The following is a 17,909-nucleotide window of genomic DNA, read 5'->3' on the forward strand; positions in this document are numbered from 1 at the left end:
TCTCCTGTAAATTTCATATTGGCGGCAGGATTTGTTACTAGATCCGTTCATACATCTCTGATCCAACCCGATTCAGGTGCGAGTTTAACTTGGTAGCAACTTTATTCCGTGGGATTCCGAAACTACCCTTTTTGTGTTTTCTTGGGCAAGGGTTCACCGTTTCGCTGCAATTTGATCGCGCAGCGCAGGCTCAGATCGCCTTGCTAATCTTTTCAGATCGGATTACCGGCGATGGGTGACAGCCAGTATTCCTTCTCTCTCACCACCTTCAGGTACGCTGTTCTCGAGACTCTACACGCTTCAAACCCCCCGCTAATCTACCTTCACGATTCCATTTACGTTTTTCTTCCTGCCTTGTCTGATCTTTCGGCACGCAGCCCGTCCGGGAAGTTAGTGCAGATCGAACACGCCTTGATGGCAGTTGGATCCGGCCAAACTTCCCTTGGAATCAAAGGTGAGATACTATCTAGTTTCATATGCCCTTTTTTCTATAACTTTTTTTTTAACTTAAAATGGTTGGATATCATAGCACCCGTGGGAAAAAAAATAATTGTGATTTTAGGATACATTTTCTGAAAGAAAATATTTCACTATTATTAAGCAGTTACATGAATTATGTGTGTTATGACTGCAGCTGCGAACGGTGTTGTCATAGCTACCGAGAAGAAACTTCCTTCCATTTTGGTGGATGAAGCATCAGTACGTTTCTACAACTTACCCATTTTTTCCTAGGATATTCTGATTTTTACTTTTTTTTTTCAAGTTCAAGCATTCTGGGAAACGTATTTCTTCCATTTTATCTTAGTGTCGTTGAATACTATGGTGGGGTAATTACAAGTGTTATTTATATGGATATTTCCATTCAAAAGGTTTTAGTGGCTTTTAGTTTTTCAAACTTCCCACTTTCAGTGTCTATGTATGTTCATTCTTGGAGGAGAAGCTTAAAAAATCTGTATAACAAAAATGCCTGGAGTTGCAGCTATTCATCATGTTTAGGCATATATGTGAATTTGGCTCTTAAATCTGTTTGTAGGATGTGATTACTATTTCAAAATGAGCAAGGCTGTAGGGCTTTCATGCTCATAATGTGCTATAGGTGTGTATACAAATAACACAACTAACAGAGGTTCTGGGATATTTGATAAATTGTTTGCTCAGACATTGAACTATCAAGTTAAATTTTGATACAATATATACTCATAGATGGGCTCAAAGGAATGAAAAATGAAACCTTAAATAAGAGAAAACTATTGTAGAAATTATCTAGTTGTGTCCTATGAAATGCAATTTTGACATTTCAAATGTAAAGTAAAGATGGAATTGAGATAATTCAATATTTATGTGTCTCTTTAGCTACATTAATATTTGAGTTTTGATATCTGATGCTTTCATGAGAAATCCATTATCACATCAATTTGATTTCTTTCTTTACAGTTTTTTTTTTCTGTCAAGCTTCTGTCCTTTTTTGTGTTGTGTATAGTATATTTTGAGACTGCATCACTCTAAAATCTTTAGCTAACTCATTCGTTTCTCTAAATGTAGGTGCAAAAGATTCAGCTTATGACTACTAATATTGGGGTTGTTTATAGGTGAATGATTTATTGTTTTCTTTGCTTCATTTGCAGTTAGTTGTAAATTATGTACAACATTGAATTGTGCACAACATTCAACATTCATTTGCGGTTAGCTGTTACCAAGACTAAACATGCCACTTCTTTTAATTAGGTTTTTTTTTTTTCTATCATTCTTATTTCTTTTTCATACATCAGATTTTTCTTCTTTTGTCTACTGCAGTGGCATGGGCCCAGATTCTCGTGTGCTAGTGAGAAAAAGCAGAAAGCAAGCACAACAATATTTTCGGCTATACAAGGTATCCCTTAATTCTGACCATCATTTCATTGACAATCATTTTGCTTGCAAAGAATCATTGGTAGTTGCACTAAATGTTTTTTTGTTATACATGGTTGCTATGCAACAATTCTCATCCCTTAGAGATAAACTAAATATTCAAAAGCATGAAATATTAATCTACTCCTGTAGTTAGACTGTTGGAATAGCTTTTAAATCAATCAAGTGATGATATATTAAATGTTTTGATAGCCTTTTTTTTTTTTAAGTTGATGTGTGGTCAACTGGTCATGTGTGGGCATGCCAATGGGATGTGCCTAAGCTCAAGCTGACAGAAGTACTGGCATGTCCTAAGGCATAAAAACCCCATGCCCGGCACGAGCTTTGGCTTGGTTCTAGTGTGCCATGCCCTGCTCATGTTGAGAAACCCATAGGGTCAACAATTTGATTACATTAATGATAAATTAATATAAAGATTTTAAAATGTTTTTATAATTTTATTTTATTTTTTGAAAAAAATATATGTGAGGGACAGGAGAGGTGATATTTAAAAATTGATATGCAAAACATATTGTTGCTATGTTAGGGCTCACATAGGGATGGCATCTGGTCAAGTATTACCCAAATGTGATTAATAGCCACTATTTGAATTTGATAGATAATTGTTTTGGCTGATAAATGGGTCTTTTAATCCATTGACATCCAATTTAAATGAAAATATTTGGGTACCTATGATTTCAAGTATACTTCACCTTGTCCAAACCCAATTATTAAGCATGAATTTGACTCGAACGGGTTAGGTACCCATTGCTATCAAATTTAAATAGTCGTAGTCAATATTTAAATAGTTTTGATAATATAAAAATAGATCAATTTGAATAAGTTATAATAGTTTTATCCAAAATTGTTACCAAACTATTGAAAGTAAGCATTTTAAAAATAAATAATATAAGCATCCTTTTAATCTTTTTTCTAATCGTGTCCTTTTTAATGATAAAGAAAATAAAGGACACTTTCTCAAACTATTTTTCATTGGAAAAATCTTCTGTTTTTTTTCTGAAGCGTGCATGCATATGGCAAAAGCACATCCTACGCATCCTTTATCATCGGTATCATATCGATATAAAGAAAATACGACAATTTATCAACGAGCCCACTCAACTTTTTAAATTGATAAAAACTGCATTTGGTAATTGTATCTCTCTTACCAATCATATGTAACTTACACCTCTTTCTCCCTTCCTCTCTCTGACTCCCTCCCTCTCTATCCACTCACGGGAAATAAAATTTTCTCCCCTCGCTCCGTTTATTCGACTCAAATATATTTTTTTAAAATATCACCTTCAAGAAAAATTTAAAATAATAATAGATAGATTATTTAAACACATTATAACTTGAAAAATTCACATAACTTTAAAATGAATGTAATCCGATGTCTTTAGATCTATCAGTAGATTTCGATTGAAATTCACTAATTAACTTTACATCAATTATACTCATTTCTAATTATGTAGATTTCTGAAGTTACAAGTAGTTTAAATATATTATCTATTTTTATTTCAACTTTTTCGGAAGTGTTACAGTGTTATTGAAAAAATCGGTCGAAATCCCACATGAGCTTGATATGAACTCATATCAGACCCATGTTGAGTATGATATGAACTCATATCAAGTCCAACATGGGATTTCAGCCGAGTTTAATCAAAATCCACTAATTAACTTAGAGATTCCGATTATATACATTTCAAGTTTTGTGGATTTTTGAGGTTGGAAGAAGTCCAAATTTTACATCCATTTCAGGTCCTATGTATTTTTAAATCTGCAAGGAATCCAAATATGCCTTTATTGTTTATTACTATTTTTCCGAATATGTTAAAATATTATTGAAATAATGGGCTAAAATCTAGATTTATGAGGTTAATTACAAAGAATTCAAATATGCTATCCATTATTTATTTTCGGCATTGTTGAAATATTATTGAAAGAATTGACCAAAATCTCACATTGGACTTTATATGAACTCATATCAGACCCAACGTGGGATTTTAGTCGGTTTCGGTTGACATATATTAATTGATGTAGGGAACTTTTATTGCACTCATTCTAGGTCTTATGATTTTTTGAGGTTACAAAGAGTCCAAATATGTCATTTATTTTTTATTTTAGCTTCTCAGGGTGTGTTAAAAATTCTATTGGAAGAATTGATGAAAATCTCATGTTGAATCAGAGAAGTTAAAATAAAGAATGGATGATATATTTCGACTCCTTGCAACCTCAAAAAATTATAGGACCTGAAATATATGAAATCGTAACTCTCTAGGTCAATTAATGGATTTTAACCAAAATCGGGAGCTTCGATTACACTCATGTCAAGTCCTGTGGATTTCTGAGATGGTAAGAAATTCAAATATATCCGTCATTATTTATTTTGGCTTCTCCAATCCAATGTGGGATTTCAACTGATTTTTTAATAATATATTAATATCTTTGGAGAAGTCAAAATAAACAATTGAGTACATATTTGGACTCTTTACAATCTCATAAATCCACATGACCTAAAATGGATATTGATCCCGTCCGGAAGCTAAGTCGGATGAAGGCGGGCCTCGATGTACTGGAAGTTGACGGAAAGTCGCTGCGACGTCCAATCTACCTGGCAATCTCCGGAAGGGTTCACACGGGCGGATGACGAAGGGTGATGACTGGGATGATGACGCTAAGGCTCTGCGCACACTCAAACGAGCCCCTAGAAACACAAAGAAAGGACGAAAAGTAAAGACAAGTAAGAAATGGCGAGTGAGCGTACTGCATAAGGGACAAAGCATCCTTTTATACTACAACGGATGTTTCGGGTCTGCGGGTGTCGGGGAATGTCGTTGTCAGGCTTTGTCGGCGGTGAATGACAAGCGACACCTCCTCATAGGCCGGCAACAGAATCAAAAGGGGTAATGAGCCCCGATTGTTAGCATATTCACGACACACCGATTATTCTCTGACAAGCAATTACGATTCCCTTGTTTGCTTGTCCTGTAGTGTCGACATCCTCCACTCGTGATTGCTACGCTAGACCTTTACACTTGTTAACCTCGTTCGATATATTGCTAACCCGATCGACATCACCTCCAGATCTGTGCTTTGAACCTTGTCCTATGCTTCTCCTATTGTCAACCCTTACCGGTCTTGTCTATTACGTGTCACACCCTGTATACCCTAGTTTGGTTCTGTTCATCCCTACTTCCAAGCTGTACGTCTGACTTCGTTTGTGCCGACCTGTATGCCTGCCTCCAACTTTGTTTATCTCGGACCATGAGGATATAAATCCTGACCTGTATCCTTGGCTAGCACATCTCGACCTGTACATTTTATCGATCTACGTATCCTGAGTCATAAGGCTATAAATCATGACCTGTGTGCATCGGTCTGCTTCCACTAATCTTGAGTTCCGACCTGTGCTCTTCCATCCCTTTATCCCATGCCGTGAAGATATAAGTCCAAACATGTAAGCCAGGTCTGTAAACTGACCTGCTTCTGTCATTCATAATCCATGTTTGTACATCCCGACCTATATATTTTATCGATCTACGTATCCTGAGTCATAAGACTATAAATCCTGACCTGTGTGCATCGGTCTACTTCCACTAATCTTGAGTTCCAACCTGTGCTCTTCGATCCCTTTATCCCATGCCGTGAAGATATAAGTCCAAACTTGTAAGCTAAGTCTGTAAACCGACCTGCTTTTGTCCTTCATAATCTATGGTTTGTACATCCCGACCTGTACACCAGGTCTGTATATCGACCTGCTTCTATCCTCAGTTATCCATTGCTTGTACATTCCGACCTGTACGCCAGGTTTGTATTCTGATCTGCTTCTGTCTACTATTATCCATGGCTTGTACGTCCCGACCTGTACGCCAGATCTGTATTCTGACTTGCTTTTGTCTACCGTTATCCATGCCTTGTACGTCCCGACCTGTGCGCCAGGTCTATATTCCAACCTACTTCTGTCTACCGTTATCCATGGCGTGTACGTCCCGATCTGTACGTCAGGTATGTTTTCCGACCTGCTTCGGTCCTTGGTTATCCATGGCTTATACATTCCGACCTGCTTCTGTCTACTTTTATCCATGGCTTGTACGTCCCGACTTGTACGCCAGGTTTGTATTTCGACCTATTTCGGTCCTCTGTTATCCATGGTTTGTACGTCCCGACCTGTACGCCAGGTCTGTATTCCGACCTGCTTCTATCTACCGTTATCCATAGCTTGTACGTTCCGACCTGCACGCCAGATCTGCATTCCGACCTACTTCTGTTTATTATTATCCATGGTTCGTACATCCCGACCTGTACGCCAGGTCTGTATTCTGACCTGCTTCTGCCTACCGTTATCCATGGCTTGTACATCCCGACCTGTACGCCAGGTCTGTATTCCGACCTGCTTCGATCCTCGGTTATCCATGGTTTATACGTTCCGACCTGCTTCTGTCTACTGTTATCCATCGCTTGTACGTCCCGACCTGTACTCCAGGTCTGTATTCCGACCTGCTTCGGTCCTGTGTTATCCATGGTTTGCACGTCCCGACCTGTACGCCAGGTCTGTATTCCGACCTGCTTCTATCTACTGTTATCCATAGCTTGTACGTTCCGACCTGCACGCCAGATCTGCATTCCGACTTACTTCTGTCTACTGTTATCCATGGTTCTTACATCCCGACCTATACGCCAGACCTGTATTTCGACTTGCTTCTGTCTGCTGTTATCCATGGCTCATATGTTCCGACCTGTACGCCAAGTCTGTATTCCGACCTACTCCTATCTACTGTTATCCATGGCTTGTACGTTTCGACTTATACGTCAGGTCTGTATTCCGACCTGCTTCTATCTATTGTTATCCATGGCTCGCATGCCCCGACCTGTACGTCAGGTCTGTATTCCGACCTGCTCCTATCTACTGTTATCCATGGCTTGTACGTTCTGACCTGTATGGCAGGTCTGTATTCTGACTTGCTTCTATCTACTGTTATCCATAGCTTGTACGTTCCGACCTGTACGCCAGGTCTGTATTACGCCAGAGGCCTTCCTTTCCTAGCCTTTACCAGACCCGTAGGCTCAGTCCTTCACTGTACCTGGCCTGTGAGCCCAGTTCTTGATTGTTATTGGGGTTAGATCTTATCCCACTTGTAGTCCTCTCCTTTGACTATCCCGTCAGCTGAGACTTTGGCCATGGCTACGCAAACTTGACTTCTGACCTCCACGTAAGCTTGACTTCTGACCTCCACGGGGGCTAAACTTCTGACCTCTACATAAGCTTGACTTCTGACCTCCACGGGGGCTTGGACTTCTAACCTCCACGTGGGCTGAACTTCTGACCTCCACGTAAGCTTAACTCCTGACCATTCTGTGGTTTTGACCTCTAATCACATCATCTTACTGCCCCCACAATCATGCACCGTATCAGATACAATCAGAGCTCTCTAAGCCAATTAGTATATTTCAATTGAAATTAGCTGAAATCCCACGTTGGGCCTGATATAAGTTCATATCAGATCTAATGTGGAATTTCAACCGATTTTTTCAATAACATTTTAATATCTTTAGAGAAGTCGAAATAAACAATGAATGATATGTTTAAACTCCTTACAACTTCAAAAATTTATAGAACTTAAATGAGTGTAGTCGAAGTTCTTTATAACAATTAGTGAATTTCAACCGAAATTCACTTATTGACGTAGAGAGTTCCGATTCAATGCATTTCAGGTCTTATGGATTTTTTTATATTATGAGAAGTTCAAATATGTCATTCATTATTATTTTCGATATTTTATGATATTTTGAAAAAATAAATTTTCGTTCAATAAATTGATAGATGAATGATAGAGGAGAGATATGCATCCTTTAATACTTCGTACAGTATCATAAATTTTTAGTCGGAAAGCTATACTTTTTGATAAACTATCAAAACATAAAATTAAGAAAATAACTTACTATGACCGAATAGCCTTTATTTATTCTCCAAAATCTCTCCGCTTTGCCTATGGAAAAGATTTATAGAACGTGAATTTGATTTTTTTTTGTTTTTTATTTTTTAGTTTTATTCAACACTCAGCGAGAAATCACCTTAACAAAAGGCTATCAATGCTGCAAATTGGAAAATAGGTATGGGTCACGAATGACCCATAAATGGTTCAAACTCTAATGTAGCCTGTCTCATCTCCTCACTTACCATTGCATATACCGGGACTTTTTTTCAACATATTTCTATTTTTTTTAATTAACACTAAGTATTTAACTTATGCAGCTTAATTCTAAGGTGATCAGTCTAATCTTATAAAAATTTTCTATTGACTATCAGGATAAATCAAAAGTACTCATAGTGAACATGTCCATCAATTTAATGATTTTAGGTCAATCGTCTATTTAAAAAATATTATATATTAATTTGTCAAAACTAACCCTCATTCTTTATATGTCTGGAAATTTGAGAATATGCTCCTAGGCTTATCTATGTTCTTCCATTCACATAGTTAAGTTATGCATCAAATTTTTTATCGATGCATATTTTTTATCCAAAAAATAAAGTTTGATCTTGTCTGAAATCGAAAAAGAGAATGTATTAGGTAAGTAGCTCTACTGTTATTTGAAAGAAGACTCTGAGTTGAAAGAAAACAACACCGAGCGCTATTGCGTGTCAAAAAAGAACAAGTGGGAAATAAAACGCCAACAACCGTGCCAGGGAGGGATCCCTAGTATAAATACTTTGACGCTCAAGTCAATGATTGATTCAGAGAGAAAAGAATACAAGGAACAAAACAATGAATAGTGGCTATGAGTGAGTATGGTTGTGTAGTGTTGCGTTGTGTAATATAACATATTTGCACTTGTAGATAGAGACCCCTTATATAGTAGTGTTGATGCACCTTTGTGAACGAATATCAATATGTTTCTAAAAATTGACTGACCCTTCTTAGACTATGACAACTTTTCAAAAATAGGTCCATCGTTTTTGTGTTTTGTAGGGTAGAAAATTCCTCGCACAAATGACACAAAACGTCAAAAAGAAATATTAAACCATTGAGTTAATGAGTCATTTATATGCTTAGAGGATAGGCTGACCGAGTCCCCTTTGTCGTCCGATCAAACGTCTTTTTCACGGATGGGGTCAGTCGACTAAGGGATGATGATCTTCTCAAAGAGTCGACCTCCACTCAGCCTCCTTACTCGGCTCAAGAGACTGATCAAATCATATATCTAATATATCCGATCGGACCATAAGTCTGATCGACTAAATCACTTGGCTTAAACATGTGATCATGCTAGCCGTGAGTGACCAAGCATGCTTGCTCTGGATGACACTTATATAGATTGGGACTTTATCAATCCTAAGGGACTCGGACTCTGATAGGACAAAAGTTCAATCGGCTGGACCACCCGACCCCATTTATATGTGCTAATTTCATAGTAGTATTCTCTCGTTGACTTTATGAAGGCAGGGAGACGAATAAGAGGAGGCAGCCGCGGCGGCCGGCGGAAGTACCAATGAGGATTTGAAGGGTTCCTCTGTCGCTTGTTGTCTGCTAGTTGAGAACTCGTATACTGATTAGTACGTAGTTCTGAGTTCTAATTTGTGATTCATGTGCCTCGCGGGCAAAGTTGCAATCTCATTTATTCGTTTAATTTGCCAGCGTCGAGAAAAGATTGGAGATTGGCCATGGCCTCGGCGCTACCTTTCTCCTCCACCACTCTCCTCCTCAACTCTTCCACTCCCTTTTGCACCTTCTCCCCTTCCTTCCCTCCCATCACCCGCCGGATTCCCTCCGCTACGTCCCCGCATCCGCACCCTTCCTCCAGTCTGATTCCGGCGCCCCAGACCCCCGCAATTTGTGCGGCGTTCACGAAATGGTCGCCGGCGATGGGGTAGCACAGCATCCGCTTCCCGTGGAGCGCCGCCTCCACCGCCGACAGCCACCCGCAGTGCGTCAGGAAGCATCCCACCGCCGGGCTCGCCAGCACCGCCTCCTGCGGGGCCCAGTCCACCACCAGCCTGCCGCTTCGACCGGCGAAGCCCGCAGGCAGCCCAGCCCGCCACCGTGCGTCGTCCCGCAGCGCCCACAGGAACGGAGCGCCGGCCGCCTCCAGCCCCAATGCGAACTCAGAGATGGTCGCCGGCGAGAGCGGCGCCACCCAGCTTCCGAAGGAGACGTACACGACGGAGCCGGGCGGTTGGTCCTTGAGCCAGGCAAGGCAGCTCTCGTCTTCCTCCCACAGGTTGGGCCTGGGTACCCTCTCGTGGGCCATTAGTGGGCCAATGGGCAGAGCCCGAGGGGATCTGTGCTCCGGCGAGAGGAGGTGTCCGCCACCGCCGGCTTCGCCGGGGAAGGTGTTGACTAAGACGAATTGGAGAGACATGGCTCGATCAACTACTTGAAGCCAGAATTTGAATCGTAGATTCTGAACGGCGGAGTCGCCCACCAGCCATGGCAGATCTTCTAGGCTCAGCTTTGCTTCGACTGCCAATATTTCTAACTCCTCTGTTTCCAACTCTCGTTTGCTCTGCGATTGATGGCGCAGAAAACTACCTTTCGAGGGAAAATTTGAGAAATTTTTGAGATTCTGGAATTTTTTATGATTGAAATTTAAAATTTTATTTAATCTGGTGTTGATTTTAGTTTTTACCGTCTTGCTCGGAGATGAAACCTCTGCGAATTAGCTCGGGGATGGCGGAAATGGCTCGGTAAGAGGCGAGCATCGCTGGCCAGAACCCGGCGACCACCGACACGCCGCACCGCTTCGCCACCGGAATCGCCCACGAGGCCACCAGGTCCACCACCACGCCCGCCACCGCGCCATCGCCGTCCGCCAGCAACAGGCGCTCGAGGTGAGGAGGCATGTGGCACTCCATAGCCCGGACGATGGCGGTGGAGTCCTCCGCCGTGTGGTCCGCCTCTGGCAGCCCGCTCGGAAGGCACGCGTGGCGAACATCGCCGGCGTCTGCGCTGCCGGCGAGGCGGCGGTGGATGAAGTCGGGCGTGGCCATGGTGACGTCGAAGCCGCTCGCATTGAGAAGGCGGCCGAGGCGCAGCATAGCAGTGACATGGCCCTGAGCCGGGAAGGGAACGAGAATGAATCGCGACCTCGCCATGGCAACAAATTAAAGTTCCTCCCTTCCTCTTCAATTTGGTCATTTATAGTAGATTGTCGACGATTTCACCCAAATTATTATTCCAATTTTTCAATTAATTTCCTATTTTCACTAGTGGATAAAAGAATATTACTATCCTATTAAAAATATTTTTCCTTTACTAACTAACAAGTCTAAAATAAATTTACGTTAATATCCTTTTTTCTATTCACACTTAAAATAATTTCAAAATTTATTAATAATTTCACAAGCGAAACAATCAGTGATGTAGAGTTCGAAACTCAGCTACAACGTATTATTATGATTTTTTCTCATCATTAATTTTTTCTGGTTATTTTATATAAAAAAATATAATGTCTTTAGTCTTACATCTTAGAATTGACAATACTATGATCAAAAAAATTTCTATAAATATTTTAGATCACGATGTTAAAAAATATACTTTTCTTAATTTTTTTACTATGATAAATATAATATTAAATTAAATTAATTTTTTACATAGAAAAATTTATTATAATAATTTATTACTGAAATTCTTTAACGTCATCTTTCTATTATTGTACTATTGTGAGTCTGATTCTTAGTTCTTGAAATTATATTACATACTTAATACATGTGCCGATTACTAGTATCAAATATAGATTAACACACGATTTTACTTTTTTCAATTTTCTTTAAAAAAGGGGGCATTATTCAAATAAATATTCTTTACGTCCCTTCTACTGAGTGTTCATTTAATGTGCTATTTAATACCACAAAGCTGCCACGTTTGGATTCTGAAACAAAAAAAAAATAGTCATTAATGCTATAAGAAATATTCCTGCTATTTAATGCCACAAAGCTGCCATCCCGTTTATTTAATATTGATTTCTTTCTCATTCATCACTAATTTTATTTTTAAATTTACAAATTATTAACTTATCTTTTCCACCAAACATGTAAAACGACTAACTGTAAACAAACATATGAAAAATAAGATAAAATAAAATAAAAACATATCATCTTTTTGGCCTTCCACCATTCCTCTCGAGAAAACCTTCTAACATTACTTTCTTTTTATATTCAGCTGAGTCTATATGAATTTTCTTTGGTGCAATTTTTTCTTCATCATTTGGTTGTGAGGCTTTCACTAGTTGTGATATATATAAACATGAGCAAAGGCAAATTATGGCACTTCCGCGCCCTACAAATACCAAAATAGCCAAAGTGATCGTCATGATTCCAACTCCGACCGATGATCCAAGCTTCCGCGACTGACTCACAATCTTATATGGCCTTGGCTCATTGTCCTTGAGCCTAGTTGGAATTGGATACAAACTTTGAACAAATGAAGCTTGTGCTACGTTGCTATAATCTTTTCTTTTAGTTTGCAATTCGAGATGTTGTTGCCCAATGTTAAGATCCTCATCGAACTTTGAAGCTTCCCTACTTGATGAGGCCGCTTTATTCTTGGCATTGTTGTTATTATCCTCTGTGCCTCGCTGCTATGGAAACACGATAATAGAATATATAACTTCATATTTAACATATAAAATGAGTTAAGAATTATGTTTTCACAGTAAAATAGTATTTAAACAATTGAAAAATATTAATTCATTTTTAGTTAAAAAACAAAGGTTAAGTATATCAATAATTAGTAAAAACACATAATCACTATTAGAGCATCCTCGTTTGTTTGACGTTAATATATATCATACACCCATTAAATTAACATCTCTTTTTTATTAACATATATATTTACATATATTTTAGTATTAATCTTCATTATTTATGGGTCTCACTATCCATTCATTTATCTTCTTTATATCAAAAATTTATTTTTTATTTTTTAGACCTTTTTTTATAAAATATGCTCATTAACCGCGTTCAAAGAATTGAACATAATATGTGGTGTTAGAACATCCATATTGATATTAATGTATGAGTATTATAATACTTAAATGATATTAGGGCATCCACATTGGTATAAAGTGTGGATGTTACAACACCCAAATGATATTACAATCAATGTGGGTGAGTGTTATAACACACACACATTAACAACGTTTAATTATTAAAACGATGTTAATGAGCATCGATCAATTTCCGATGGATAGATGCCCTCGGGGAAAAAAGTCCTCCCACCTCTTAGTCACTTGGTGGTCGAGGTATAAGTTGACTCATGATTTACATCCCTTCACATAACCTAGGGACGAGTTGTGAGGGACACGTGGGGTGAGCATAATCACTTTTTGCTATAATTATTTGAATGTTGTTAACGAGGATTTTATTAAAAATAATAATAATAATAAATTTTGGATATAAAAAATAAAAATGAATGAGTAAATGGTGGGTTCCACAAATAAAAAAATGGTTAATGTTAAAATGAATATGAGTATGCATTAATAAAATAGATATGTTAATCGTTGATGACTGAGATGGAAAAGCTTAAAACACACTCCAAAAGAGAGTTAGACTAGCTAGGTGACGAATCTCAAGGTCATTTTGATGCTCAAGTTAGGGTTGCTTGAGGTGATATGCAAGAAGAAAAAGATGAAGAAGAAGGGTAGAACATAGTCTAGGGCTTTCATAAATTGGGGGATCCCTTGTCATTACCTTCGTGAGTGTTTATATGGTCCGGAGAGTATCTTCATGTCAACCAAAATATCACTAAAAAAAATTGAATTTAGTGAAAGAATTAGATATGAAAATATATTTCTGTCTCTATATTAGAGATGAATTTCGTCTCTAATTAGAGATAGACTTAAAGTTCCATCTCTTAATAGAGACGGAATTGAAATATCTCACTAAAATGGTAGTTATTAATATAAAAACATAGTTAATATGGAATTATTAGTGACGAAAATTAAATTTCTTCGTTAATTAGTGATGAAATATATATTTCGTCGCTAATTATAGACAAATCTATATATCCGTTGCTATTTAGCACTCTAATATTTAAATATAACGACGAGAATAAATATCTGTCTCTATATTATATATAGACGGAATTTAAATTTTATCTCTAATATAGCGACAGAATAAACTTCCATCGCTGAATTTGAGATCATAGTTAGTTGATCTCTCTAGTGATATCTCTAGCATCCGCGGCCTCTTCGATCTTTGGCGCCCTCACTGATCTCCAACGTCTCTAGCATCCTCTCCTCCTCAATCTCGGTATAATCTTCTTCGTTGTCTCTCCTCTCATTTTTAACGTGGTGAGACCTTGTGACCGCGAGCTTGGCCTGTGAGCTTGTGGCCGCAAGCTTGGCCCGCCCTAAGCTTGTGGCCATGAGCTTGGCCAACCCTAAGCTCGTGGTTGCGAACTTGGCCGACCGTGAGCTCACAACTTTGAGCTTGGCTGGCCGTGAGCTCGGCTAGCGACCCGAGCTTGGCCGACCTTGAGCTCGCGACCGTGAACTTGCTGACATCTACTTTCTCCAAAGATCGTCGATGACTGAGATGAAAGAACCTGAAACACACTTCATAAGAGAGTTAGACTGGCCGAGTTATGGATCTCGGGGCTACTTCGATGCTCAAGTTAGAGTTTACTTGAAGTGATATATGAGAAAAAAAGATAGAGAAGAAGGATAGAACCTAGTATAGGGTTTGCATAAATTGAGGGATCCCTTGTTATTACCTTCATAATAAGTGTTTATATGGTTCTCCAGAGAGTATCTTCACGTCAGTTGAAATATCATGATTGTGGAGTCGGTGAGAGGATCAAATCTAATAGCAGTTAGTTGTCACTCCATTCATCCAGGGCTACATGTTTCTAGGAGAGCATTTCGGAGACCGATCTAACTACCTTGTAAATGCTCCTCCATTCTCAAGATGTTACACTTCTTGTAAAATTTGCAATTACTATCGACAAGCTCATAAAAAGGTGTAGACGTGTCTTGAGGACAAAAAAGGTGAGGTCGATGTGGAGTGACTTTAAGAATATACAAAGTCAAGATTTGAGACTCCTAGACTGAGACAATGCTGAGATCCAATATTGAGAGAGGGTGTTAGCGAATGAGGCTAAGACAGAGATGATGTCAGTGATGGTAGCGGGGACTGAGAGGGAGTCTATCGTCGATATTGAGAGGGAGTCTGTCGTCAAGACTGAGAGGGAGTCTGTTGCCAAGACAAAGATGATGTCTGTCACCGATACTAAGAGATAGTCTGTTGTCGAGATTAAGATGAAGTTTGTCGTCGAGACTGAAAGAGAATTTATTGTCGAGATTGAAAGATGAGGTCGGAGACTTGGGACTAAGCTGGAAGGGGTGTCGGGATTTGGGTTGAGATAGGAAACATGGCAACCAACTTGCCCTTGGCTAGCTACGTATTTCTAAAATAAGTGTATTGGCCATATCTGTTGTACCCCGTGGTTGTTTTGATGTGATCAACCAAGTTAGTTAGGTTCTGGTTGTTTTTGATCCCCGTGTCTATATGTGCAGGAGCTTAGGAGCACAGGAAGTCGAGTGGAAGACGCAGCTAGCGAGAAGGGAGCCGACGGGCTCGGTGCGTCCGAAGGATGAGAGAGCTGCGGAAGAGTACACCGGTGGGCGAGAAGAATGTGCGCGATGTTCGAGGGACGTAAAGCCGGGACGAAAGACTGCTCGAGGAGAAGGCCGAAAATTGGATTCGGATGAGCCCTTTTCGGTTGGTCGGAATCACCCAAGCGATCGGAGCTTTGGAAGAAGAAGAAAGAGAAGCTGGAAGCTATTTATACCATGCAGAAATTGGGATATTTATACAATGCAGTCTTGGAGGCGCCTCCATCACACCTTGAAGGCGCCTCAGACTTGGAGGCGCCTCCATCACCTTGAAGGCGCCTCAAACCAGTCCGAGGCGTCTTGAAGGGCATTAGAGGCGTCTCAGACCCAGTTTTCTGACCGTTTGCAACCGGATGAGCTTTATCCGGTTAAACTGCTTGGAGGCGCCCTCAACCCTCTTGGAGGCGCCTTCAACACTCTGGATAAGATTTCCAAGAGTTATATAAAGGCCCCTGGAATTAGGAAATTCAAACAATCAATTCTGTAATCATTCCTAGCAACCTCTGAATCTTCCAAGTGTGTAAAAAGGCTTCTTCGCCTACAATGAAGAAGATATTCTAGTGGAGCTGTTCAACCGTCTTGGATTAACAACCGTCTTAGTTGTAACCAAGTTAACTTTTGTTCTCCTCTTTATTTCTGCTTATTTTATTTGTTTAGTGTTGCATTTTTGAGTTGAAAGTTTTGAGGAGGATATACTTTGATTTTTTCAAACAATTCACCCTCCTCTTGCCGACTCCGCTGCACTAACAATATCGTGACTTTGACTAATAGTTAAACATGACTTTTAATCCTACGAGACACGTAGGACTGCAAAATTTTATCGCATCAATGAGTATGTGACATGTTTTCTGAAGATATGACATATGTTACAGTTCAAACCAATATGAATGTCCTTATAACTAATATGAATGAGTGTTATAACATAAACACATTAACAACGTTTAATTATTTGAGAACGCAGTTAATGAGCATATTTTATAAAAAGAAATCCAATAAATAAGAAAATAAATTTTTAGTATAAAGAATAAAATGAATAAATGGTTAGTGAAATTCACACATAAAAGCGAATTATAATACTTGCCCATTAATACTAATGTGATGTTGTTCTATACTTCTATTCTTTTCCTAGGCCCGAAGCTTCCATCCGACGAGCAATATTCTTATTCCGACATGTTATAACATCCGAATAATAATAACAGTAGCGACTACTTCATGATTCGTGCAAGTGCGAGAACCGACGGATGTAAGAAGAGAGAGAGGGAGAGAGGTTTACCTTGCCGGAAGACTTGTTAGGAAGGCTCTCCTCGACGGCCCGAGCCGGCCTGGACGGGGCCGAGGGTTTGGCCGGAGAGTGAACCGGAACCTCTTTACCCTTCCTCTTCCTCTTCCGCGCCTCCCCGACCATGAAACAGGCGGACCACGACGACCTCTCGCGGTCGGACTTGTTAGGCCGGCTCTCCTCGACGGCCCGAGCCGGCCTGGACGGGGCCGAGGGTTTGGCCGGAGAGTGAACCGGAACCTCTTTCTTCGTTTTCTTCCTCTTCCTCGCCTCCCCGGCCATGAAACAGGCGGACCACGACGACCTCTCGCGGTCAGGGGTGCGCGTCGGCGCATCGGAGTCGTTGACCTGAGAGGCGTTGAAACAGAAGAGCCTAGACAAGGAGAGTCTCTTACTGCGCGGGGCTCCTCGAGTCCTCTGCTTCTCCGGCTTCATAATATCTCTCGAGAAGGGGAAGAAGAACAAAAGGTGGGGAATCGGTTCTTCATAATAAAGCTCGAGGTCTTTCACTTTTGTCAAAGTCAACGAAAAGGAAAAAAGAATTATTACAGCGAAAGCTGTGTGTGGCGATGTTCATGTTAGAGATGCCATTGGAGATCGGTTATTGGGGAAGTCTTGTCGACCAAGGAATCATAAGGAATTATTTTTTCCCTGATGCGGATTTTTTTTTCTTCTCAGGAAGCCTCATATGGAGGATTTGCACGAGATCTAGAGAGAGGTTGACTGACTAACGGTAGACGTGATGGACGAAGTGCTCTGAACATGAACTGTTTTGGTTGCATAGACCAAAAACGTTTGATTGCTTTCAGTTAGTATCTACTCTTTTTTTTTCCTTTGAGTATTTCAGTTGAAGCACTGGGGAGACTTTTTGGAAAACTCCGATCTTGCCATATATTTCCTCTAGAAGACATAAAAGCTCTCAAATTAAACCATAATCACTTCTCCAAGAACACCAACTCTTTGGCCTCAGTACAGCCACACTTGCAAGCAACCCTCTCCACTATCTGCTGGTTACTGTGTTTGCATTATCGAGATCAACTAGAGCACTTGTTCAGATTTCTGACAAACTACCCTGGCACACTAAAATTGACCACCTTAACCCAATATTGACTTTAGAACAAGTCAG

General features: G+C 39.8%; 3 protein-coding genes across 4 annotated transcripts; 1 reads left to right on the forward strand and 2 right to left on the reverse strand.

The window, feature by feature from the left end:
• The first annotated feature begins 94 nt into the window (after nt 1-94).
• Nucleotides 95-2,059, forward strand: LOC122052884 (proteasome subunit alpha type-2-like). Its single transcript, XM_042614625.1, has 5 exons — nt 95-272; nt 378-454; nt 635-699; nt 1,543-1,589; nt 1,795-2,059. Exons 1-5 carry the CDS (start codon nt 232-234, stop codon nt 2,042-2,044), a joined length of 480 nt encoding a protein of 159 aa, XP_042470559.1. The 5' UTR covers nt 95-231; the 3' UTR covers nt 2,045-2,059.
• A 7,448-nt stretch (nt 2,060-9,507) lies between these two features.
• Nucleotides 9,508-10,989, reverse strand: LOC122050793 (UDP-glycosyltransferase 82A1-like). The gene is made up of 2 exons (XM_042611670.1): nt 10,519-10,989; nt 9,508-10,421 (listed from the first exon to the last, which is right to left on the reverse strand). The coding sequence occupies exons 1-2, from the start codon at nt 10,982-10,984 to the stop codon at nt 9,508-9,510; spliced, it is 1,380 nt and encodes a 459-aa protein (XP_042467604.1). The 5' UTR covers nt 10,985-10,989.
• Nucleotides 10,990-11,936: 947 nt separating this feature from the next.
• LOC122052882 lies at nt 11,937-17,657 on the reverse strand. 2 transcript variants are annotated; one of them, XM_042614623.1, is made up of 2 exons: nt 16,778-17,657; nt 11,937-12,465 (listed from the first exon to the last, which is right to left on the reverse strand). In XM_042614623.1, the coding sequence occupies exons 1-2, from the start codon at nt 17,216-17,218 to the stop codon at nt 11,983-11,985; spliced, it is 924 nt and encodes a 307-aa protein (XP_042470557.1). In that variant the 5' UTR covers nt 17,219-17,657; the 3' UTR covers nt 11,937-11,982. The 2 variants fall into 2 exon arrangements, with proteins under 2 accessions (XP_042470557.1, XP_042470555.1); XM_042614621.1 differs by having other exon boundaries at nt 11,937-12,468.
• Between the last annotated feature and the right edge of the window lie 252 nt (nt 17,658-17,909).

This window comes from Zingiber officinale, chromosome 3A (assembly GCF_018446385.1).
Source record: "Zingiber officinale cultivar Zhangliang chromosome 3A, Zo_v1.1, whole genome shotgun sequence".
In the NCBI taxonomy this organism is placed as follows: Eukaryota; Viridiplantae; Streptophyta; class Magnoliopsida; order Zingiberales; family Zingiberaceae; genus Zingiber; species Zingiber officinale.